The 25,842-nt window shown below is 37.7% G+C and overlaps 1 protein-coding gene across 3 annotated transcripts; it reads left to right on the top strand.

Annotated features, from left to right (window-relative positions):
* Window positions 1-67: 67 nt before the first annotated feature.
* Window positions 68-23,475, top strand: LOC128013757 (RNA-binding Raly-like protein). 3 transcript variants are annotated; one of them, XM_052596960.1, is made up of 7 exons: window positions 68-148; window positions 1,595-1,670; window positions 12,282-12,433; window positions 20,290-20,403; window positions 20,640-20,779; window positions 22,452-22,500; window positions 22,579-23,475. In XM_052596960.1, the coding sequence occupies exons 1-6, from the start codon at window positions 112-114 to the stop codon at window positions 22,485-22,487; spliced, it is 555 nt and encodes a 184-aa protein (XP_052452920.1). In that variant the 5' UTR covers window positions 68-111; the 3' UTR covers window positions 22,488-22,500; window positions 22,579-23,475. The 3 variants fall into 3 exon arrangements, with proteins under 3 accessions (XP_052452920.1, XP_052452917.1, XP_052452916.1); XM_052596957.1 differs by having other exon boundaries at window positions 76-148; window positions 1,568-1,670; window positions 22,579-23,474; XM_052596956.1 differs by having other exon boundaries at window positions 100-154; window positions 1,568-1,670.
* Window positions 23,476-25,842: the final 2,367 nt, after the last annotated feature.

Consider the following 25,842-nt stretch of genomic DNA (forward strand, 5'->3'; position numbering starts at 1 on the left):
CCATTAACTCCATAGTATCTCTCTCTCTCTCTCTCTCTCAGAGGTTAAATAAAGAGTGCATTCGAGGGAATCGGCAGCAGATGAGCAGGGAGTTCAGAATGTAAGACTGTAATGATCCTGTTGAGAAGTCAGCATCGCAGTCTTCAGTGTAAGTGTGAGTTTATTCATCCTTCTCTCACTTCATTCTCATCTGCATTTTACAGGAAGTTGAACTGCTGTCAGATTGGGATTGGGATTATTTATTTATTTTTTAATTGTTGGTTTGCGTATTTGATTACTGCATTCAAAAACACAAAGGTCGTAAAAAGAAGAAGAAGCGAATACTAAGGAGTTATATTTTGTATGAAGAATATGAAATCTTCTTTGCATTGTGAAATTATCATGATAATGAAACTAGTTTCTGTTAAATTGATCTTGATTTGTTATATACAGACATTAATTTTTACTGATTCAGCAATAACAGTTGGGTCCACGGAATATGATTTTATTCATCTTTTTATTCATTTTGTGGTTGTAATTATTACCATATACTGTTTTCTTTTTAAAATAAGATCTGGATATTTTTGTATTTTTTAAATGCAGTTGATTTTTTTTTTTTTATTGTTATTATTTTTTTTTTAGTTATGTGCTTTTGTCTTTTTTTTTTACAATTTTTGTTCAGCATAAAATATATTTAGCTTTTTGTCTGTAAAAATATGACCCAATTTTGATGAAAAGGAATTTTCCATATTGATTCTTTCACAGGTGTTATCTCTGTATTATGAAGCACACATTGCATTGTGTTGTGTTGTAGCGTTAAAGGAAACTTATCTTAACAGAAAATTACCAATACATTTTCGGATTTTATTTCTAATTTCAGTAATTTTATTTAATGTTTTAAAGTTTACATTTTTCATGTAATATTTACATTTTAATTCAGCTTCATTTCAATGAACAAGAAAGCATTTTTTAATGTTTTATTAACAACAATGCTAAATCAACAGTGTTTACAGTATATATATAGCACATTCCAATATATCAGTTGCACAATTGACACTGTAATACAGAGTGAGTAATATTAGGCTGTTTTTGATGATTTAGTCACTGTTATACTACTAATGTGTGATTTAATGTGATTAAACAAATAATAGTCTTAAAAACTTCACAACCTCAGAAGTGTATAGTAGACAGACTCACACTATGCACTCCAGGAGTTTTACTGTAGTCATTACTTGTTAAATGGCCTATATCACTGGGACAATGATGCGTTTGTGATGAAAGTGCACTGAATAGTGTTCACCATGTGACAGAGATATTAATCTCAAAACACAGATGCTTAACCCAAACCAAGCAACATAGGTTGGCCAATAATGGCATTGAGAGCCTGTCTTTCTTTAAATATATTTGGACAGTTCCCATTGTAACTAAAGTTATTTTTAGTTAAATTTTCTCCATTCAAAACCTTCGTTTATTCTGTTTCTTGATGGAGGATCCAGTAATGTTTTATTAAAGAGCGTGGCAGCGTGTGTCAGTGTGACAGAAGGAGTGTTGTTGTATTATTCAGTTCATTGTTGTTTTCCTTTGACAGCGCACTTGTGCTGTCTTTCTTATTTAGACGAAAGCATGACGGGAGTTTTGCCACCCTCCAAACAGAGATCCGGTATGAAGCGACCTCGTAATGAGCCTTACAGGTACATCCACACACACTCGTTCCTCACAGGCATATTCACATATTCACAGCTCGTGTCGTGAGGAAATATGAAACATCTGCTTCCTGAGGACGTCTCCAGTGATCTTCCACTCATAGTTTTGACACTGAGTCACTGTGCTTTTCTCACTCCGATTCTATCATCTTTGTCTTTCTCTAGTATATACATTTTTGGGGTGTTCCAGTCCAAGTACATTAGTATGAGGTATATTCTGGAAACTGTGACTGTGACAGCGAACTTTTGACTATTGGCATGAAGTCTGGTCCACAGCATTTTTTTCTATAAAAACCTAATGACTTTAATCAAGGACAGAACTACAATGAAGCATTGACATTGAAAATTAAAGATTAAAAATGATGGAGCAATATCAATCTATCGGTTTAAATATGTTGGATACAAGTAGAGAAACAATATATTCTACATCAATTGTAAAATATGCAAATGTACACAAATATTTAAGCAGTTCGGGAGCACTGACTGTGTAACATCATTCATTTTCTTCATGGGATTGGGTTGATACAAAAGTGTTATTGTGATAGTTTTTTTTTTCAGAATCAGCGGATTGTAGATTGTGATTTAGGTTAAAAATGAATAAATATTTACAACAAATTATCTGTTTAACATACGCTGTTTAACATACGCTTTTAACTTAAATTTACAGTTAAATACCGTAATTTCCTTAATTGATATAATGTTAATATATCAACCTGTTAAAGTACTGAAATCTGTTTGTAATATTTGTAATACACTGATATCCACCAAAAGCAGGCGGTGAAGAGAAAGTCACGTGATGAACCAATGCCTATCACAAGCAGCTTTTAAATATTAACATACATTGAAGGTGCACAGTGTCATTTACACAAACACTAAAAACCATCACGGTAACTCACGTGAAATAATGCAATAAACATTCATTTGGTGTAACATACAACCCTAAAGAACAAAACTGGTAAGAAAAAAGCTGAGAAGAAACATAGTTATTTCAACAGAAAAACATTAGATTTGAAATATTAGGTAGAGAATTTGGGAATTTTAAGTTAAACGTTCTTTTTCACTTCCAAAAACAGAATATTACCGTAAAATTATAATACCATAAAACGTCCAATACAGTTGTTCACTGTATATAGTAGGGGAATTTATGGATATCCATTTAACAGGTTTTTTTACAGTAATGCTTAAATGATTTAGACCACTTACAGCTCATAAAATGCATATTTTATACTCAAATATGAGCTTCAAATATAGCTTTTGAATCCTCCAAACGAAATTAAACTAAATTTAAATCATTATCATCTTGTTTCATTTTATACAAATTTATTTTGCATTAACTGTGATGATAGGGTGTGTAGAATAACTGCACAAACCTGTGTAATCCATACAGTGAAACACATCTGACAAATATACTTTTTGTTATATGGCTGTATAATGGCTACTGAGTAGACTGAGGCGTTGATAAACAAGCTGTTTGGAAAAATTTAATGTAATCGATTGAAAGTAACTGTAAAGACATTTATAATTAGTGCTGTCAAATGATTAATTGTGATTAATTATGTTTTTGTTTGCATAATAAATGTGTGTACTTTGTATATTTATTGTGTATATAAATACACACACATACATTATATAGTTTGAAAATATTTACATGTATTTACATACATGCATATATAATGTAAACAAAAACTTATTTCGGAATGCAATTAATTGCGATTAATCATTTGACAATATATTCTATTTTAAATCAATTTTATTTTGAACATTCTATTCTTTCTGAAACCTGATCACAACTGTTGTCTGCATTGATAATAGCCAGAAATGTTTCTTGCGCAGCAAATCAGCATATTAAAAGGCTTACATCTTCTTTTAAATGTGACCCATATCTGATATCTGCATTTACACTAAACACTGAGAAACAACCCATGGTACACATACTGAACCCGAGACAGGGTTGCCAGGTCTGAGAAACAGAACCAGCTTTTTTTTTTCCTGTGGTTTTCCTCGCAAGGGAATACTGACATGAGAACTCGATTTGAGAATATATGATTCCAAGTGCTTTTTTCCTCTTATGTGTTATCATATCCGATCCACATGGGTGGAGAGAAAAAAAATCAGATTTGGGTCACTTGAACCATGTAATGTTAATGCGGCCATAGAGACTTGGGCACGAACATATTAGCAACTGCATAGCAGTGACTGTAGCAGCATTCACGTATACAAACATCTAAGATAAACACTGTTTATATACTGTATTACAGACCGCATTTAATGTCCTTTATCTACCCACAATGCACTCTAAGAAGTACAAGGTCTATAATGCAGTTTCACAGTCCATTTCATCTCATTTACCTTCCTAAGCATCCAACCAGCACTTAAACACACTCTCTCTCTCACACACACACACACACACACACGCACAAATTTACTCCACTTATTTGCATAATGTTACAGGACGGCTTTGACTGGCGTCTTCTCTCTTGGCTCTGGGCTCCGTATGATTCACGCAGCTGCTTATTTGCCTCTTGTTAAGTGTTTCACACATCAGAAACTTTGTTCTCTATTTCAGTCTCATCAGAAGATCTGACGTCTCATTGGTTATGGCCTGCGGTCAGACGCAGTTGTTACTGCATTAGTGTGCGCTGAGATTCAACACCACCCCTGGATGCTATCTGCATTTTAAACACCCTCCCGTAGGGCCAAGCATCCCGTCATAGAGAGAAAACCTCTGAAAATATGTTTGGCAGCATGCATTAGTGTGGTACACAGGGTTTTTTTCTCTAGTGGCCATTTTTTTGCTTGGAGATGTGTGTTCCTGCCATAACAAATGTCTAAATTTAACCCTCTAGTGTGCACTTTGTTGCCCCTGGCCAACAAACCATTTTATTCACTTCAGAAATGTATAAGAGAGAGAAAAATATTCATGAGGGATTACTTTTAATAAGAATGGGATGTTTTTTAAAATGTGTACTGTGTCAGGGATTAACATTATTGCTCTGCAGAACTGCTCACTGAAAACAAACTCTTCTAAAATATGATAAATATTTGTCAGTGAGTGAACAGATGCAACTAAATGAATATGGATTTAGACACAGTAGAAAATAGCAACTGCAAATACTTCAAATATGTTCAGTTTACAAATTTTAACAAATATTAGATTGTATTATATTACATATTATTAAAATATCTATCTTTTAGTGTTGATTTACCGTTAAAGTAAAATGTAAGTAAAAAGTCAAACTTGTATCCAGTTCTGTTCGGTTGGATTCTGTCACTCTGGCAGTGATTGAAAAATATGTAAGACAATGTTTAACATAATAACCTCTTTAATATCTGCTATTTTTTTACATTTTAACATTTTTGTACTATTTTTAACATAATATTCTGACATTAGTTGAAAATTAAAATAGGTACATATAATAAATACAATGTTTTGTCATAAAACTCCAGATTGCGCAGGCTTATAATATCCCAACATGGCACACCTGATTGGTTTCTTTTCACAGCAACAGCCAATGAGCTCACTGCTCAATATCAAATACTTGGCTTGTGCTTGCTGTAGTAGTTGCAGTGCACTTCAGAAACCCTCCACCTTCCCCAGCTCCACCTGTAAAGATCTGCTGCAGGGTAATCTCATGCATGTTATATATGGTGGTTATTTCATATATGGGCAGTAGCAGTATTATTTCTGTATAATACCATTTCAAACGCTCAGTTCAGAAGCCTGCATCTCTGATGGTATGGGGTTGCATGAGTCTGGAAGGACACCATCAATGCTGAAATGTATATCCAAGTTCTAGAACAACAAATGTTTCCATCCAGACATCGTCTCTTTCAGAGAAGACCTTGCATTTTCCAACATGACAATGCCAGACCACATACTGCATCAATTACAACATCACGGCTGCGTAGAAGAAGGATCCGGGGACTGAAATGGCGAGCCTGCAGTCCAGATCTTTCACGCAAAGAAAACATATGCCATGTCATAAAGAGGAAGATGTGACAAAGAAGACCTAAGACAGTTGAGCAACTAGAAGCCTGTATTAGACAAGAATGGGACAACATTTCTATTCCTAAACTTGAGCAACTTGTCTCCTCAGTCCCCAGACGTTTGCAGACTGTTATAAAAAGAAGAGGGGATGCCACACAGTGGTAAACATGGCCTTGTCCCAACTTTTTGAGATGTGTTGAAGTCATGAAATTTTAAATCAACTTATTTTTCCCTTAAAATTATAATTTTTTTTCTGTTTAAACATTTAATATGTCATCTATGTTGTATTCTGAATAAAATATTAAAATTTGAAACTTCCACATCATTGCATTCTATTTTTATTCACAATTTGTACAGTGTCCTATCTATTTTGGAATCAGGTTTGTACACCACGGAGTAAACATTTCAAGAAGGTACTTTACTTTTTATCTCACAATTCTAGATTTTTGTCTTGTAATTTTAAGTTTAAAGAATTTGGAGTTTAAATATTGATATTGTGAGTTTACATTGAGCATTTCTGATTTTTTGTTTTTTTATTATTATTAAATTTTTTTAGACACATGGTTTGACCTCATACACATGCATCTTAGAAAAATGTCAGAACTGTGAGATAAAAAGCTGCAGTTACCTAATTAATTATAAAATGTAATATTTAATTACATTAAAAATAAATAAATAAAATCGGGATTTGACCTCGGGACGCCCATAGCGCACGGTGTTGTATGTTGGAACGCTGCCTACGAGGCTATTGGCTCCGACTTATATTCGATTTTTACATATTCTAATAAAATGTGAGTGGTGCAAAAGTTGCTGCCCCAATTTTTCAGTGTTTGTCATGTTGATGCCAAGTGGTTTCTAAGACATATTGAGTGATGGGGTCAGCTAGGGCGCTGCTATGTAGTTGTTAGAGTGTTTTGTGTAGCCTAAGTTATAAGAGCCCACCCTCACATTTTTTTGAGTATTTTCTTTTGTCTAGATATGGTTGGGTTCCTCAGTCAATAGTATTTTATGTTATTTATGGTAAATCTCTCTGACCACACAGAAAATAAATAAATGAATAAATGCCAATTTAGTTTACTTAGGTTTAGGTTTTGGTTCAAATCCCTAATAAATAAGCAACATTTTGAGTGAAAGCACTGTTAAAGAGGTTCAAACACACTGGGACTGAGATGCATTTGAGGCTCAGATCTCTTGCTGAGAGCAGGTTATTTTAAGAGCTGGATGTCACTGTCGTAAGACTCTTTTATCCTGCAGCTTAGAGCAGCAATCTGACCCAGTCTGATCCCATTGCAGTCTAATGTATATCTCCCTCAATCACTGTAGTCCTCCAAGGCAAAGTAATTTACAGCTCCCTATCTGTGGATCAGAGAATCTCTCTGGACTGTGTTGAATACAGGGGAAACTGTAAGAGCCATAAAACTGTGGAAAAGGACCAATATACTATTTGAAAAACACATTCTTCCTTAGAGCAAAGCAGAAACACACAGGTGATCACGCAAAAACATAATGATTGTTTGCTCAGTAATTCATGGACTTGTGATATTTTGTTCTGTTTTCATATTTTTAAGTATAATATGTCCTTATTTTTCAGTTAATGGTATATGTATATACCATGGAGACCAATTAATTTGATGGATACAAATGAAATTTACAAGCAATTTCTGTCACTTTCTGCTGGAGAAACGCAATGCTGTATACTGTTCATATGTAAAGACGTAATCCACCCAAAAACAAAATTCAGTCAACCAACCAGCCAACTACATACAAACCTATCAATCAATCAATCAATCAGTCAGTCAGTCAATCAGCAGCCTTTAAATCAGTCAGTCATTCAATTAATTAATCATAGACTAACCAACAATTGAATCAATCTAGTAACTTAGGAAAAAAAGTAGTTTGACCAATAACATGGAGGCATTGTACATAATCAACCAATCATGACACGTGATCTACAGAGTGGTTAAAGCAATTAAAATACTTGTACACGTTGTGTTTTCAACTAGAAGCGGCAATGCACAGAGTAATCGGTGTATGACATCAAAGATCGATTCAAAGGTACTTTGGTCTCACACACTGATCTGTCTTTGCAGCGCTGCTTCAAGTCAATACAGAAATCCTTGCCAGGATTAATTGATCAGTAGGTTAATTGGTAGATTGGTTGGCTGGCTGGTTGGTTAGGTGAGAGAACAGTCAGAAGGTTTAGTAGTAGAATGAGGGCTTGTCAAAATACCCACACTTGTGTTCTTTGCACTTGAACACTTGTCTACTTACATGACGCATCTCCTGTATTTTGGTGTATTTACTGTATAAGTGTTCAAGTGAGCATTAAGACCTCAAGTGTGTGTAGAACTTTCCATTACCCAATGGCACACGTATAGTGCAAGTGTTTACAAAGCTTTATTTTGATTTCCAATACATTGCATCTTAAAATGAACTTCTAAATGTCTGTGCAGTATAGTTGATATAACAGATCCACAATTAAGCAACTGTGGTGCTTAAAGGGATAGTTCTCCCAAAAATGAAAAGTTGATGTTTATCTGTTTACCCCCAGGGCATCCAAGATGTAGGTGACTTTGTTTCTCCAGTAGAACATGATGCAGGGGATGTGAGATGGCATACATTTAGGCTCGTGTACTACTTCAGAGTGGATTTAGTGTGTATTAAGGGCACTGTGCTTTAAAGTTTTTAAGACCTGGGTCTCGCTAACTTACTTTCTATTGCATGCACAAACTCTGGCAAGACCATAAATATGGGTATTCGGACAAACCGTGACTGAATAATTGGTTGTTTGATAGAACAGTCAGTAGGGTGAATGGTAGACAGACTCATTAATTGATTGGTTGAATGGCTGGTTGCGTAGTTGATGAAAAAAAAAAATCACAAAACTACTGGGTTGACTGCACACTGACTGACTGATGATTGATTGATTCGTAAGTTTGTTGGTTATTTGGTAAGTTGTTGGGTTGGACAGGTTCGTTGACTGACTGATCATTTTGCATAGTCAGATCTTAAGACTGATGGCACAAGGCCTAGGAACCACTTGAGATCTTCATGCTCACTTGAGAACACTTATACAGTAAATGCATCAAAATACAGGAGATGCGTCATGTAAGTAGACAAGTGTTCAAGTGCAGAGAACACAAGTGTGGGTATTTTGACAATTCTACCCTCATTCTACCACTAAACCATCTGACTGTTCTCTCACGTAACCAACCAACCAACCAACCAACCAACCAATATAGTAGTTAATCTACCAATTAACCTACTGACCGTTTGATAAACAACCCTGCTAACAAATAAATCCATCATGTTTTATTGTTTTAAGTTACTGTATTATGCTGTATTTAATTAAAAAAATAAATCTCCACTCAACCAACCATCAAATCAATCAGTCTATTAATAAGTCAGTCAGCCAGCTAACTGATCAGTCATTCAACCAGCCAGACCACCAACCAACCAACCAGCCAATCAATCTGTTAGTCATTCAGTCTGTTAACCAATTAACCTACTGATCAGTCATTCAATTGCTGTCACTTTTAATACATGAACTAACAATGAACAGTTTATTGTGAATTCATATGTGTTCATTGATGTTAAATTATACATTAATGTATAGAAATGAACATTAACCAAAAATATGAAATACAACATAATTAGTTCATTGTTATTTCATGTTAGCTGCAATAATGCATTATTATAAAAAGCATTATTGCAAAATAGAACATTATTGTAAAGTGTTATCAGATTGCGTTACTATTTTGTACGTTATCTGCTCTAAAACAAAATGTGTTTTTCACCCATATCCAGTCAGCACATTAGAAAAGCTCTGCAGGAATGTCTGAGACACTGGTATATGTGCTGTTCAATTCTCCATCAGTTGTATTGTCATACTAATAGCAATTTATGATCTCTCAAGTCATGTTACGAGGTTTGCTCATGCGTGATCCAAAGCCAACCAGGATTACATATTTCAGTTCTGCGGATGCAGCGGTATATTTCAGTTGTGGGGCTTTTCATTCTTTTCCCTTTCATCAGAAATGCCCATGTTTTGATTTTTAACCGTGCTGAAATAGCAAAAGATTTCATTCCACTCCATTAACCTCCATCCCGCTTCTCTGATCCCCATTCGTTTCAGCCAAACCATTTCCCCCGTGTGCATACTCGATCTAAATTAATCAATCTGAATTACCTCAGGGAAAGAATCAATCATGACAAACACATAAAGAACAAGTAAGCAGTTTCAGTTTCACACTGTTCAATACTATCTGTTCAATGAATTTGTCCCAGCGCGCTGTTTAACACCTTCTATCCTGCATTGATTTACACAGTGAATTTAGTGAACAACAAACAGATGCACTAATTATACAGCAAACAATTTTTGTGAGCTACGATGATAGATCAGAATGCTTGTGCCAATTTAATATTGTTTTATAAAGCTAAACATCATAAAAAGAGCTACTATTGCCGGATGATGTCTTTATGGCCCCTGCTGTTCTACAATTTATTGAACAGCCAGCAAATCCGTCTTTCGCAATAAAAAGAAAGCTGATATCTGTCCAGATGTACATGAATGACCGTTGATAGAAGAGCATACAGTGACGTGTTTGATTCAGATGCGCCTCTCTCTCTGTGAGCCGTCAGACAGAGACTGAACTCTGGATAATGAAGCTTGTCTGAGAGATCAGCCTGTCACTTTAGAACAAAGTCTCATTAGTTTGAAGAGACCTCTCTGTGTGGTGTGTGATCCCATTTCCTTCACTGAGAGAGAGAAAGTGAGGAAAGACAGCAGGAGAATGTATTAGCATTTTAGCAGTAGGCCTATGCGGTTATGAAGCTGTGGCATAACGGTTAGCACTCATGCTAAAGACGTGTCAAGCTGTGATGCTAGTGTGGGAAGCTGAAGTTTGATCCCAGCCTGCTTTGTGTCTCAGTTTTTCTGTGCAATAACTTTTTTTTTGGATCATATGTACCATTTTTCTTAGCGTTGGTTTGTGTGTGGGGCTTTGAAAACTTTTATTATCAGGAAAAGTTTCAGTTTAGACTCTAAAAATATCACACATGTGCACACATGTATTTACAGTATGTATGTATCAGCTTTACAAACATTACATTTCATCTTATATTAAAATAACATTAAAACAGAATTTTTGTCATTTTTACGATGTGTCTGTGTGTGTGTGTGTGTGATGAAATAAAACTAATAAAACTTTTGAATGGTAAAAAATAATACATCAAAGATTAAAAAAAAAAAACTTTAGGTACCCACCCAAAATATTTAACTTTGTACCCCCTATATCTCAAATTTTTAAATGGTAAAATATGGTATTCACACACTTACTCCTTGCGGAAAGCCTTAACTAACTAAAATGTTTAATTTAAAGGGGGGGTGAAATGCTCGTTTTCAATCAATATCCTGTTAATCTTGAGTAGCTATAGAGTAGTACTGCATCCTTCATAACTCCAAAAAGTCTTTAGTTTTATTATATTTATAAGAGAAAGATAGTCTGTACCGATATTTCCAGGAAAAACACGAGCGCCTGACTGCATTATCCTTAAGAAATAAACGATACGCAAATCCGTCGTCAAACTGGGCCTTGTTTATAAAACAAGCATCTTCGAAATGCAGGGAACAAACAAAAATGCTTGCACAACTCCGTTGATGCTCTGTAAAAATAAACTCCATCCACTGGTCCCTTAATGATGTTTTTTTTTGGTAATCTGTGCAGGGTTGTCTTGCCCTGGCAACCAAAAACACACTCCTTTTGTGACATTTCGCGACGCTCTCGCTCTGATCAGTGAAGTCTGTTGTGCTCTCAGTGCTCTGCTATACGGGAGCGCGCGCTCTTCCGGCAAAAAAAAATTCCGAAACTTGTGACAAACAGGAAGAGGTATTTTTGGAACAAAAATACTCCTTCAAACGTACAACTTAATTTTTTAAACTTTGTCCATGTTTAGCATGGGAATCCAACTCTTTAACAGTGTAAAAAACTCAGTATGCATTAAATAGCATTTCACCCCTCCTTTAAATTAAAAACCGTAATATTTCATCATCTGACTTCCAATGGACATTTCAGTTCTGCAGAAAACTGCAGCTCTTTGTTTAGCTGCAGAATCAGTGTGGGCATGCATATGCCTTTATTTCTCTCTTTCACTCTATTCTAGCACGTTTTCCTAATTGCATGCTCCATCATGCTCTTGACACCAGTAGCAGATTTCTCCCAATCTCTCATCTCCTGATATCTCTCTCTGGTCACAAATCGCTGGGCCTCAGGCATAATGGGTAATGTCTCCTATTTCATTGACCCTGCTAATCTTTAAATAAAAGCGTAGACATTTTTGATAAAGCTCTTTGTTGCCAAGTTTTGTTGGAGACGTTCACAGCATGCTGAGGATGTGACAGAGCAGATAAAGTTGGAGATGTAGAGTGATCAGTAAAGTGCCATGCCGGTAATGTATCATGCAGAGGCTGCGACTGGCATGCATAATCAGCTGTGATGTTCTTCAGTCGCAGAACAGGAAGTAGGCCAGGGCCTGCCAATAATAACCGTACATTATGAATCAGAAAAAATCCTTCCTTCCTTTCAAATCACTTATCTGGTTTTCATTTTCAGGGTTTTCGACTATCAACATGTTCCGACCATCCCATGTGACTTTGCATCTTTTCGACGGATGTGTTCATCGCCCTCTTCATCTTCCGAAGCCCTGCGGCAAAGCAGAGAAAAACCTCAGAGCAGACACAAGTCCAAGAGCAGAGGGATCCAGCGTGAGATGCACTGACATCTCTCAAAGATCGAGATAAAGACCAAATAAAGACCATCATTTTTAATTTGAGCATATATACAATTAAAATGTGCCACTTCTCCAAGAAAAGGGGCCTGAATATATTAATGAAATTCTCACATTAAGGGGACTGTCTAAACATTTGTCCAAAAAATGATCTCTAAAACTGAATTTGGCTATTAATAGCCAATAGCAAATTATGGTTTTGCTGGGCTGTATAAGGGTTATGCACCATTCCAACTTCCTGTTTTGATATAAAATCCACAGAGTATATTATGGCCACAATAGTTGTGACATGACATGGCAAAACTCAAAGAAAACCTATTTTAATCTCCAATACTCCAGATAAATGGAATGGTCTCAGAACTTGGCTAATATTCTTCTCGAGAGATTACTTCTCTGATATTCATAGATCATTCATTCAAAGTTCAATATCTGGTATTTAGTAATGTTCTTAAAACATGAAAACATTTTTTTTTACATGGTTCATGGAACAGTTTTTTACCCACATGTCATTCCAAACCTGTAAGACCTTTTTTATCTTCGGAACACAAATTAAGATATTTTGGATATGCCTGGTGAAAAAACCTTGGGAGAAACCATGCTCAGTTGGGGGATCAGTTCTCCTCTGACCAGACGAAACCAGTAGTTCAATTCCAGGCTGCAGCAAAGTCAGATTGTGCAGAAGAATCATCTGTTTCCTGTGGTCTTGTCCTGGTGCTCCTCTGAGACAAGGTCTTTACAGGGGATCTGTATCTGGGACTCTAGTTGTCCTGGTGTCCGCTGTCTTTCAGGGATGTAGACGTCCTCTCTAGGTGCTTATCCACCATCTGGTCTGGATACGTACTGGATCCGGGTGACTGCAGTGACCCTCTGATCTGGACACAGACTGGATCTGGTGGCCAAGGTGACCTCGGAATAAGAGAGAAACAGACTAATATTAGCGTAGATGCCATTCTTCTAATGATGTAGCAAGTACATCGGGTGTTATGTGAAGTGTTTCCGGTTCCGGTTTACCTTATTAATGCAGCCTAAAAATCCTTTAACAGATTTGGATATTAAAATCATATTAGTATGTTATGTGTAAGCCAGGTTAAAGAGATGGGTCTTTAATCTAGATTTAAACTGCAAGAGTGTGTCTGCCTCCCGAACAATGTTAGGTAGGTTATTCCAGAGTTTAGGCACCAAATAGGAAAAGGATCTGCCGCCCGCAGTTGATTTTGATATTCTAGGTATTATCAAATTGCCTGAGTTTTGAGAACGTAGCGGACGTAGAGGAGTATAATGTAAAAGGAGCACATTCAAATACTGAGGTGCTAAACCATTCAGGGCTTTATAAGTAATAAGCAATATTTTAAAATCTATACGATGTTTGATAGGGAGCCAGTGCAGTGTTGACAGGACCGGGCTAATATGGTCATACTTCCTGGTTGAACTCTTGCTGCTGCATTTTGGACTAGCTGTAGTTTGTTTACTAAGGGTTCAGAACAACCACCCAATAAAGCATTACAATAATCTAACCTTGAGGTCATAAATGCATGGATTAACATTTCTGCATTTGACATTGAGAGCGTAGGCTGTAATTTAGATATATTTTGAGATGGAGAAATGCAGTTTTACAAATGCTAGAAACGTGTCTTTCTAAGGAAAGATTGCGATCAAATAGCACACCTAGGTTCCTATCTGATAACGAAGAATTGACAGAGCAGCCTTAGACAGTGTTCTAGGTTATTACATTCAGAGTTTCTATGTTTCTTACCATGCCTGGTTTCTCCCAAGGTTTTTTTCTCCATTATGTCACCGATGGAGTTTCGGTTCCTTGCCGCTGTCGCCTCTGGCTTGCTTAGTTGGACACACTTCATTTACAGCGATATCATTGACTTGATTGCAAATAAATGCACAGACACTATTTAACCTGAACAGAGATGACATCACTGAATTCAATGATGAACTGCCTTTAACTGTCATTTTGTATTATTAACACACTGTTTTCCTAACGAATGTTGTTCAGTTGCTTTGACGTAATTTCTTTTGGTTAAAGTGCTATATAAATAAAGGTGACTTGACTTGTTTTGGATGAAATCAGAGAGCTATCTGACCCTCCATAGACAGCAAAACTACTGAAATGTCGCTGCAGTGGTCGCGGCAGCCCTTGTGTGACTCCTCCTCATGTGAAGACCAACGAGTGTAAAGACAATCGACTCTACCTGCGTGACTCCACCGAGCAGGGACACCGACAGGGCACTTGAGTATTGCTTTTTCCCCCCTTTCTTTACTTTTTGTATAACTTGTTCTCAAATATTTCTTACACTTGTAGTCATTATGTGCTTTCAGATCTCTACTATCACTACTAACACTCTGATAGAAAGCTATGTACGTCGCAGGAAGGCCTGTCCGACAAACCTATGGCCTGTCCCTCTGACCATTACTACTACGCTCTCTATTCCAGTTGGTCTCTGGAAATGCCAGTCTGCAGTCAACGAAGCAGACTTCATTTCTTCTATTGTTACTCATTCCAGTCTCAACCTCATGGCACTGACAGAGACTTGGATCAAACCTGAAGATACTGCCACACCTGCAGCCCTCTCCACTAATTTCACTTGTTCCCACACTCCTCGTACCACTGGGAGGGGTGGAGGTATGGGTCTCCTTATATCAAAAGAATGGAAATTTGATCTTCAGCCATCACCTACAGGTACTGGTTCATTTGAATCACATGCCATTACTGTAACCCACCCTGTTAAAATCCACTTCGTGGTCATTTATCATCCCCCAGGTCAATTGGGAAACTTCTTGGAGGAGTTGGATGTGCTGCTATCAAACTTTCCAGATGATGGTACTCCTCTGGTGACTTCAAAACTCTGCTCACCTCATTTGATCTCAAGCAAGTGTCTACTACAGCGACTCAAAAGTCAGGCAACCAATTGGACCTCATCTACACGCGCTTTTGCTCTGTGGACAACTCTTCAGTTGCTCCCCTGCACACCTCTGACCACTTCCTGATTACTGCTAACCTAGCACTTACTCCTGAAGTGAATCACACTCCAACACAGGTCACCTTTCTATGAAACCTACGCTCCCTCTCTCCATCTCGCCTATCTGCTGTGGTTTCATCCTCGCTTCCTGCACTCTCTCAGTTTTCTGCTCTGGACACGAACAGTGCTACGAACACTCTTTGCTCCAATTTAACATCTTGCTTGGACAACTTTTGCCTAGATGTCTAGACCAGCAGGCACCGCCCCATCTGCCCCCTAGCTGTCCGAGGTTCTCCATGAACATCGTTCTAAACTCAGGGCTGCAGAGAGGAAATGGCAGAAATCAAGAAACTCTACCAACCTCAGTGTGTATCAGTCTCTCCTCTCTTCCTTCTCTGCAAATGTCTTCACGGCTAAAATAACAACAAAATTAACAGCTGTTGTGACACTCGGACACTCTTCAAGACTTTCTCTTCTCTTCTTAATCCGCCGCCACCACCTCCTCCATCAACTCTTACAGCGGACGACTTTCAGTTTTCTTCACAAATAAGACAAGATCCATCAGTGACCAATTCTCCACACCGCAGACTGAGGACAACTTCACAATGACTGATGCACACTCTTTCTCCTCCTTCTCCCCACTCTCAGAGATGGACGTCTCCAAACTTCTCCTGTCTATTCACCCTACTACTTGTCCACTTGATCCGATAATCACCTCCTTCAAGCGATCTCTTCTTCAGTCATACCTTCACTTACTCACATTATCAACTCCTCTCTTCATTCTGGAACATTTCCCTCAGCATTCAAGCAGGCTCGGGTAAGACCACAGATCAAAAAACCATCTCTAAATCCAGCGCTTCTTGAAAACTACAGACCGGTATCCCTTCTTCCATTCATTGCAAAGACACTTGAGCGAGCTGTGTTCAACCAGCTTTCTATGTTCCTTGTACAGAACAACCTCCTGGACAGCAACCAATCTGGCTTCAAAAGTGGCCACTCAACTGAGACTGCTCTGCTCTCGGTTACTGAAGCCCTGCGACTAGCAAGAGCAGTTTCAAAATCCTCGGTACTCATCTTACTGGACCTGTCTGCTGCTTTTGACACTGTTAATCACCAAATTCTCCTGTCCACCCTCAGAAAGATGGGCATCTCTGGAACAGCACTCCTGTGGGTTAAGTCCTACCTCTCTGACAGATCCTTCAGTGTGTCTTGGAGGGGTGATGTTTCAAAGTCACACCACCTTGCTACTGGGGTTCCTCAAGGCTCAGTACTTGGACCGCTTCTCTTCTCCATCTACATGACATCATTAAGATCTGTCATTCAGAAGCATGGCTTTTCTTATCACTGCTACGCTGATGACACCCAACTCTACTTCTCATTCCAACCAGATGACCCCACGGTAGCTGCCAACATTTCAACCTGTCTGAGTGACATCTCTAGCTGGATGAATGACCATCACCTTCAGCTTAACCTTACGAAGACAGAACTCCTGGTGATTCCAGCTAACTCATTGCTTCATCACAACTTTACTATACAGCTGGGCTCGTCAACCATTACTCCTTCGAGGAAAGACAGAAACCTAGAAGTTGTGATGGATCATCAGTTAAGCTTCACAGACCACATTGCTACAACGACCCGGTCCTGCAGGTTTGCCTTATAAAACATTAGGAAGATTAGACCCTTCCTGTCAGAGCAAGCAACCCAACTTCTTGTCCAAGCTTCTTGTCCAAAATCACTCTCACTGACCTTTCCCTGGACTGTGCTCAGCTGGTGGAATGACCGCCCAATCGCAATTCGTACAACTGAGTCTTTACTTATTTTCAAGAAACATCTAAAGACTCATATTTTTCGCCTGCACTTAACCAACTAACACTAGCACTTTTCCTTTTCTTGTCTTTTCATTTATATATAAAAAAAAAACCTGGCTATCTGTTCTATTGAGAATGAGGAGTTGTCGTCATAGCACAAAGCCCCTCCCTCGATATCACAGTCTCCGCCATGTTGGCAGGATACCGGCGGCGAAACAGGATAGTTTACATGTTGTTAACTCGGTAGTAGAGGAGGTTCTCCCATGCCTGGGAGTTACTGCTGCGTTAAAAACTGCTCCAGTACCTCACACGATACATATGGAAAACATAGGAACAATGGAATACAGTTTTTTTTAGGTTACACCAAGCACAAAACAGCGGTATTTGGAGAAGCTCTCAAGCATCCAAAATATCGACCCATACGAGCTCCCTGCAGCAGCACAAAGACCTGGACCATTTACCTCCATGCACACATATGGACATTGGGAATTATATTGTTTTTGGTTTAAGTTACTATACAATGCAGGAGTTTAAAAGACACAAGTCTTTGGAAAGTTACGAGGCTTTCTGTTGTGGCTGGGTCCATCTACAGCAGGTGATGAAAACAGTGTTGTACTGGCCAAAGTTAGTTTATTCACATGCGTTTTAGTGTATTGTAATTACATTGCACTTAGAATGCACTTCTTGACCAAAATGACAAAGTAATTAATTGCGACTGTTTCATAAACACTAGATTGTAACATGATGTTCAATATATACGAAAGTTTCCAACATCTTTTGATGTAGGCTAAAGCTGTGTATGTTTAGTTATGATTTGATTTTAGCCAATGACACATACTGTACCAGGTTTTTGTGTTGGGGGCTGCAAAGTGGACAAACCAGTTCTGGGTTGGTTAGGGTAGTTAAATGTGTGATTGCGAGATGTAAATGTCCTGGTTAGATTAAAGCCATTAACAGCGTGAATGCAAGGTGACTTACATCATAAACAAGATAATTCCCAATGTCCATATGTGTGCATGGAGGTAAATGGTCCAGGTCTCTGTGCCGCTGCAGGGAGCTGCCTGAGAGCTTCTCCAAACCCTGCTATTTTGCGCTTGGTGTGAGCTTGTTCCTTTAAGGTCCCCTTTCTTTTGCCTTATGTTTTTGCATTGCTTTACTTTCTTCCTTTCTTTCGAGTATTCGTAGATCCGTCTCGATCTGTTCCGCCGACAAAATAAATGCGCAAAAATTAAAGAGCTCTGAAATGTTTAGTCGCGCCTCTGTGAAGTTCTGAAAGCATTGCCCCTGGCAACTGATAGCGTATCCTGCCATCAGGGCACCCCTCCCAAATCAACCCAAATCGGCACGTGACTCCTCACTCTCAATACTAGACTAACTGAGACTTGTCATGGCACTTGTATACTGTTGTTCTCTTGTTGACCCGACTGCTTCTATTGTTCTCATTTGTAAGTCGCTTTGGATAAAAGCGTCTGCTAAATGATTAAATGTAAATGTAAATATTTCTAGGTTCAGAAACATTTCATTCAATAAAACAGTCCATGTGACATCATTGGCCCAACTTCAGTTTTGTGATGCTACGATAATACTTTTTTGTGTGCAAAGAAAACTTCAGTAACATAATTTACACAACCATTTCTTTCCCCCGAGTTATGTCTTCTGCCATTTTTGAAAGTATCCAAGAACATATTGGACATTATCAGCATTGTTTACGTTCGGGGGTAAAGCACACCCATGAACGTATGTCCTTCCCTGCCACCAATGTTCTTACTGTGTTTCTGGACCAGGGAACATTTCAGTTGTGTGGCTGTCTACGGAGGGTCAGATACTGTCGCTCTCCGATTTCATCAAATATATATCTTAATGTGTTCTGAAGATTAACAGAGGTCATACAGGTTTGGAATGACATGAGTCATTAATAACAACATTTTAATTTTGTGGTGATTTAACCCTTTAAAAATATAGAGTTATATGCTGAATAAATTTGACATTGCTTTGCAAATGTCAAAAAGTTAAACTGCCATTTAAGTTTATAAACAAGCTGCCTGAGCAATATTAAGGTAACTCTATCGCCCCCTTGAGTCCTAGAGTTTGTTACATTGAGAAAGCTTGTTATATAGAAAGGTACAGTGTTGCATTGATGTTTGCATTTGCATCTCATGGTAAATATCAGCATCGCTTTTACAGTGTTTTGTACCCTTGCATTGTGTTTTGGTGAATGTTGCTCATATAATCATGTTTTTGTGAGCATGCATGCACCTCTGCTGACGAACTCCAGATGGTTCCTTTATTGAAATCCTCCCTCTGCTATAGAACTGCTCCCTCAGTAATCAAACTTAGCCTATCACCAAAAGCAATTATAGCAAATTAATAGTGCATAACCAATAAGAAGCGTTTATAGTGCTTTATTACAAGCCCTAATAGTTTTTACTGCCAGCAGATCACAGTAGAATGAGTTTGCCTTTGTAGCTGGGAGGTCAAACCGCTTTTTAATGGCTGGTGCTGAGCTGGAATGGGATTGGAGGGTGTTTGAGTGGTGTTAACATGCTGCTGAAAAAGAGGTTTAATCTAAGTTTCCATCATTAGACACATTAGATTAGAAGAGTTGCTTATATCGGGGCATCCTCATTTCTGTCTTGAAAGTCAGACAATTGAACTTCTTGGAAGTAAGCAGAAGCATACAGTTTTTTATCCTATACTATGCTTGAAATGGTAAAAGTAATCAAATTGTGGCTCAACCGGGGAGGGGTTACATGTTTGTCCAACCAATGAGAGATGGAGGGTGGGGCAGAAGAAAAAAAACAGTCAGGAAACTTTTTTGGAAACAGTTTTTTTTGCAGTACATTTGGTGCTTCTACTTGCACAGAAATGACATACTTTATCAACAAAAACAAACAAACAAACAAAAAAAAACCTTTTGTGTGCTAACTGCTAGGCTATATCTCAGATGTCTTTATTTAAAGCTGCAATGTGTCCTTTCTGCTTCACTAGGGGTGGCAAATTAGTTTGTCGCTACTGTTACTGAACATTAATGTTCGCTAACTTCCTTCTCTCTGCAGTGAAAATGGAGGAGCTGGTGTGCATTAAGAAAGAACTGACAGTGATTAAATCACAGATAGACGAGCTGCTAGACAGTCTAGAGCGGATGGACCCTCAAAGCCAAGAGCTGTCCGGTAAAACACTTTTTCTTTCATCATCAGATGCACCTTCTAAAGGTGGATTATGAGCCAGGCCAGTGGGGTCTTAAATTTCAGATGTTTTTAGTCATCATTTGGACATTATATCTCACATTTTGTGCAAGTGGGGCCTCTGAAGGGGGTGTTGCTTTTCTGTCCTTAATCTTCAGTTTTATGTAATTCAGCGTGTGTGTGTGTGTGTGTGTGTGTGTGTGTGTGTGTGTGAATCTCAGGAGATGGTGTGACGTTCTCTCCGCTCCATGGCTCTGTGAGCAGTGTGGATGATTTGTCTGGTAGCCCTCCTCCCCTGAGGACAGAAAGAGACACACAGAGCCCACAGACTGCAGACTGCAGGGATGAAGACAGACAGCATGTAAACACACACACACGAACACACACACACATACAATGGCGAAAGCTCAACTCTTACTCAAACACTTAGGAACAATGTGATTAATGTAACCGTGAGACCAGATTAAATGAATCATACCCATAAATTAATTCTACAGTTTTTTGTTTTTTTTTAAACGGGGGGTGAAATGCTATTTCATGCATACTGAGTTTTTTACACTGTTAAAGAGTTGGATTCCCATGCTAAACATGGACAAAGTTTCAAAAATTAAGTTGTACGTTTGAAGGAGTATTTCTGTTCCAAAAAACCTCTTCCGGTTTGTCACAAGTTTCTGAAAGTTTTTTTCGAGTATGGCTCTGTGTGACGTTAGATGGAGCGGAATTTCCTTATATGGGTCCTAAGGCACTTCTGCCAGAAGAGCGAGCGCTCCTGTATAGCAGAGCACTGAAAGCACAACAGACTTCACTGATCAGAGCGAGAGCGTCGCGAAATGTCACAAAAGGAGTGTGTTTTTGGTTGCCAGGGCAAGACAACCCTGCACAGATTACCAAAAAAAAACATCATTAAGGGACCAGTGGATGGAGTTTATTTTTACAGAGCATCAACGGAGTTGTGCAAGTGTTTTTGTTTGTTCCCTGCATTTCGAAGAATGCTAGTTTTACAAACAAGGTCCAGTTTGACGCCGGATTTTCACATAGTTTATTTCTTAAGGATAATGCAGTCCCAAAGAAAAAGGGTCACGATCGTGTGTTGGAACCACAGGCGGTGAGTAAAACTGCTTTAAATATCTCTGTGTTGTTAACTTAGCTATCGGCGCGTGAGCACATCAAGTAAACAACATGCGATGTTGTCATCAAACTGTACTTTCCACATGTACAGCTTAAAAAAAAAAAAAAAAAAAAAAAAAAAAAAAAAAAAGAGACGACAAAGTGGAACTTAGTAATTTTCCAAAACCGCTAAGCAAATATATACAGTTTCAGTACATACCACATAGACGTTGTTGCTGATGCTGCTCTTGTTAAATTTCAGCCTCGGGATCTGATTCTGGATCATAAATATACGCTGAATCTGACTGTTAGCCATGGTTTGTTTTGGTTGGTTTTGTCCTCACGGTAATGTCACAGCTTCCAGCTCTCAACGCAAAAGCTTACTCACACTCGTGATTCTTTAGCTCCGCCCACACGTCACGCCTCCAGCCGGTCGTGTTTTTCCGGGAATAATCGGTACAGACTATCTTTCTCTTATGAATATAATAAAACTAAAGACTTTTTGGAGTTATGAAGGATGCAGTACTACTCTATAGGTACTCAAGATTAACAGGATATTGAGTGAAAATGAGCATTTCACCCCCCCGTTAATTTACGGCCAAATTTTCATAGATAAAGAAATTAAACATTCTGGAGATTACTGAATGTTCAGTATGTGTGTTCCCTGGGAATCGAACTCACAACCTTTTGAGCTGCTAATGACATGATCTACCACGGAGCCACAGAAACGATTAATTGCATTGTGAAATTTATGACCATTTTAACGATGACGTTAAAATTTACATTTAGTTTTTTATTTTTATTGATTGATTGATTGAATAAAACATCTTTCAACTATATTATAGGATTTAAAAAAACTGTACAAAGCTTTAAAAATAGCCATTTACAGTCTATCCATGACATTAATCCATGCATGTGTTTTCTAGGTTAATTACTATGAATCAGATTTGCTCTACATGTAAAGACAGGTTTCGGGTAAGTTGGAACCCTTTTTTTTATATAAACTGCCAAACTGTTGTTCCCCTCTAAATGTTCTGTTGCTCTTTCTCACAGATTACAAATTCAGATACTATGCTTTGGGTAAAAGTCAAAGGATCTCTAATGATGACGTAACAAACAACAATCAGGAAATGTGTTTGGATCAGTTCCAAATATCCAGATCTGTAGAAATTGTCATCATGTAAAGTGAACATAAATCCAGTTTCAATCCAGTTGTGGAGCAGCTGTTCAGACCTGAAAAAAACTGAACTATGTGTCGTCAAAGGCTCCTGCTGATTTTAGGAATTATATGATCACAAGCTGTTTTTTACATGATTTCAGTCAGTAAAAAACTGATAGGAATCGAGAGTAGGATAAAATTAAAGAATAGCGTCCACACACACACACACACACACACACACACACTTGTTATTGCAAATATCCTACATAAATTATTTAATGGTTCTACACAAGAGCTCAACTGATATGGGTTATTAAATGATATCATTAAATAATATAGATATCTATAAATAAATAATATCTACATATAGATATATATATCAATCAGCCCTGGTATATTGACAAAATAGTACAATTATGTATATTTATGAGATTTATAATACATAAATGCTTTTTTTTACGCTAATGTCATTCAAATTCACAAAATCTTTAATAACTGTTACATAATTCATAATTTTGGAATTGGCACAATGACTACCATCTACCTCTGTTGTTAACTAGATATGGTGTTTGGTTAGTGCAAGTGATATGTAAATATTTCCCAATTTATTGCTCTGGCCAGTATAGTTTTATGACCAGATTTACTGTATGATAGGAATATGTGAATATGTAGTCAAGGTCATACACTTACTTTTTTAATTTCTCTTAAATTAAGTAATAAAACATTGATTGCCTGCTGAATGTTTTTTTTTTGGTAATATACTTTTTTTTTTAATATATTTCTGTGATTTTTTTAAATATTGTGAAGTGCTGTTTTTTTTTATGTATCACTTTGTCAGTTGCATTGTGAATATATTCACTAACAGAAATAAAAATGCATTCATGTACAGAATGTGGACTCAAATGGTTTTTGTCTAAATATAATATTAAGGACAGAAGTTTAATAGAAGTAATAAAAGTCATTATTTAGTCACCAGGGTTCTGAATCAGCACTTTAGGGGAGATGATTTCTATTGATGAACTTCTATTTTCATTAAATTTTAACTATTAACTACTTATTAACTAATGATCTAAGCAATGCCTAGTGTTACTTACGTTACGATGTTTCATGAACCAGTAGCCTTCAATGCTTTTGGGCACAAAGAATGTTTCTATAAATTGAAGCAATCTCAAATCCAAATTCCATTCCAATTTGCAAGGACAGTCTAGCACTTCTGACTCACAGTCTGTAAGTATGTTTGCATATTTAAAGAATTTGCCACTGATGATTCAAATGCACGTTTTCAGCAGTGTAGAGTAGCGCTTGATGTTTTGACATTTCTCCAATCACAAATGCAGACATGGTTTTATGTTTATGCAGCGCAATGCAATGCAACGCATAAAAAAAACAGTATAAGTCATTATAATCAGTATTTATGTCCCCACTGGATGCAACAAATGACTCGTTTGTTATGGGTTTTATTGGTTTTGTCTCATCGGGCCTGGACACGCATCACTACGGAGCACCTCACATGGCAATGCAGGAAAAAATTGTAGGCTAAAGCATGTGCACGATCTACTAATTCGTTCCCTCAATGTACTAAAACGTGCACACAATTACTATTGCGTTCCCTAGATTTACTTTTTTGTTCACTTGATTTATAAATTGTGTGCATGATTTACTAATTCGTTCCCTCAATTTGCTAAATCGTTGTTGTTGTTTTTTTGCCTGTAACTCCAACTGCGCAAAAGGATTCAGCTTAAACTCAGAAATGTATTATCCTTATACATCCAATATAAAGGCCAGCGCTTTAAAAGTCTTCTGTTAACTACTGCAAATGTGCTGTTGTTTTGGTCCTCCTGCAGTTATATATGGATAAAAATGTAATTGATTATTAAAAACAGTAAACTGATTGGTCAAACTTGGACGTTTCACTTGTTTTAATGTTTTTACTCTGGTAGGTGGAAACAAATTACCGTTTTATGACAGTCAGTGGTTCATTCACTCGATTCGTTCAAACAGCCGATTGAGTCAGTGAATCATTCAACAGTTCTGTTCAAAAATCAACGAGTCAGTGAATCAGTCATTCAAGAGTTCTGTTCAAAATCAACGAGTCAGTCATCCAACAGTTCTGTTTAAAATCAATGAGTCACTGAATCAGTCGTCCAAAAGTCCTGTTAAAAATCAACAAGTCACTGAATCAGTCATCCAACAGTTCTGTTCAAAATCAAGAGTCGTTGAATCAGTCGTCCAACAGTTCTGTTCAAAATCAACGAGTCGTTGAATCAGTCGTCCAACAGTTCTGTTCAAAATCAACGAGTCAGTGAATCAGTCATTCAACAGTTCTGTTCAAAATCAACGAGTCAGTGAATCAGTCATTCAACAGTTCTGTTCAAAATCAACGAGTCGTTGAATCAGTCGTCCAACAGTTCTGTTCAAAATCAACGAGTCGTTGAATCAGTCGTCCAACAGTTCTGTTCAAAATCAACGAGTCACTGAATCAGTCATCCTACAGTTCTGAATCAACGAGTCACTGAATCAGTCATCCAACAGTTCTGTTGAAAATCAACGAGTCACTGAATCAGTCATCCAACAGTTCTATTGAAAATCAACGAATCACTGAATCAGTCATCCAACAGTTCTGTTCAAAATCAACGAGTCGTTGACTGTTCAAAATCAACAAGTCACTGAATCAGTCATCCAATAGTTCTGTTCAAAATCAACGAGTTGTTGAATCAGTCATCCAATAGTTCTGTTCAAAATCAACGAGTCGTTGACTGTTCAAAATCAACGAGTCACTGAATCAGTCATCCAACAGTTCTGTTCAAAATCAACGACTCGTTGAATCAGTCGTCCAACAGTTCTGTTTAAAATCAACGAGTCACTGAATCAGTCGTCCAACAGTTCTGTTCAAAATCAACGAGTCGTTGAATCAGTCGTCCAACAGTTCTGTTCAAAATCAACGAGTCGTTGAATCAGTCGTCCAACAGTTCTGTTCAAAATCAACGAGTCACTGAATCAGTCATCCTACAGTTCTGAATCAACGAGTCACTGAATCAGTCATCCAACAGTTCTGTTGAAAATCAACGAGTCACTGAATCAGTCATCCAACAGTTCTGTTCAAAATCAACGAGTCACTGAATCAGTCATCCTACAGTTCTGAATCAACGAGTCACTGA

This window comes from Carassius gibelio, chromosome B25 (assembly GCF_023724105.1).
Source record: "Carassius gibelio isolate Cgi1373 ecotype wild population from Czech Republic chromosome B25, carGib1.2-hapl.c, whole genome shotgun sequence".
Taxonomy (NCBI): Eukaryota; Metazoa; Chordata; class Actinopteri; order Cypriniformes; family Cyprinidae; genus Carassius; species Carassius gibelio.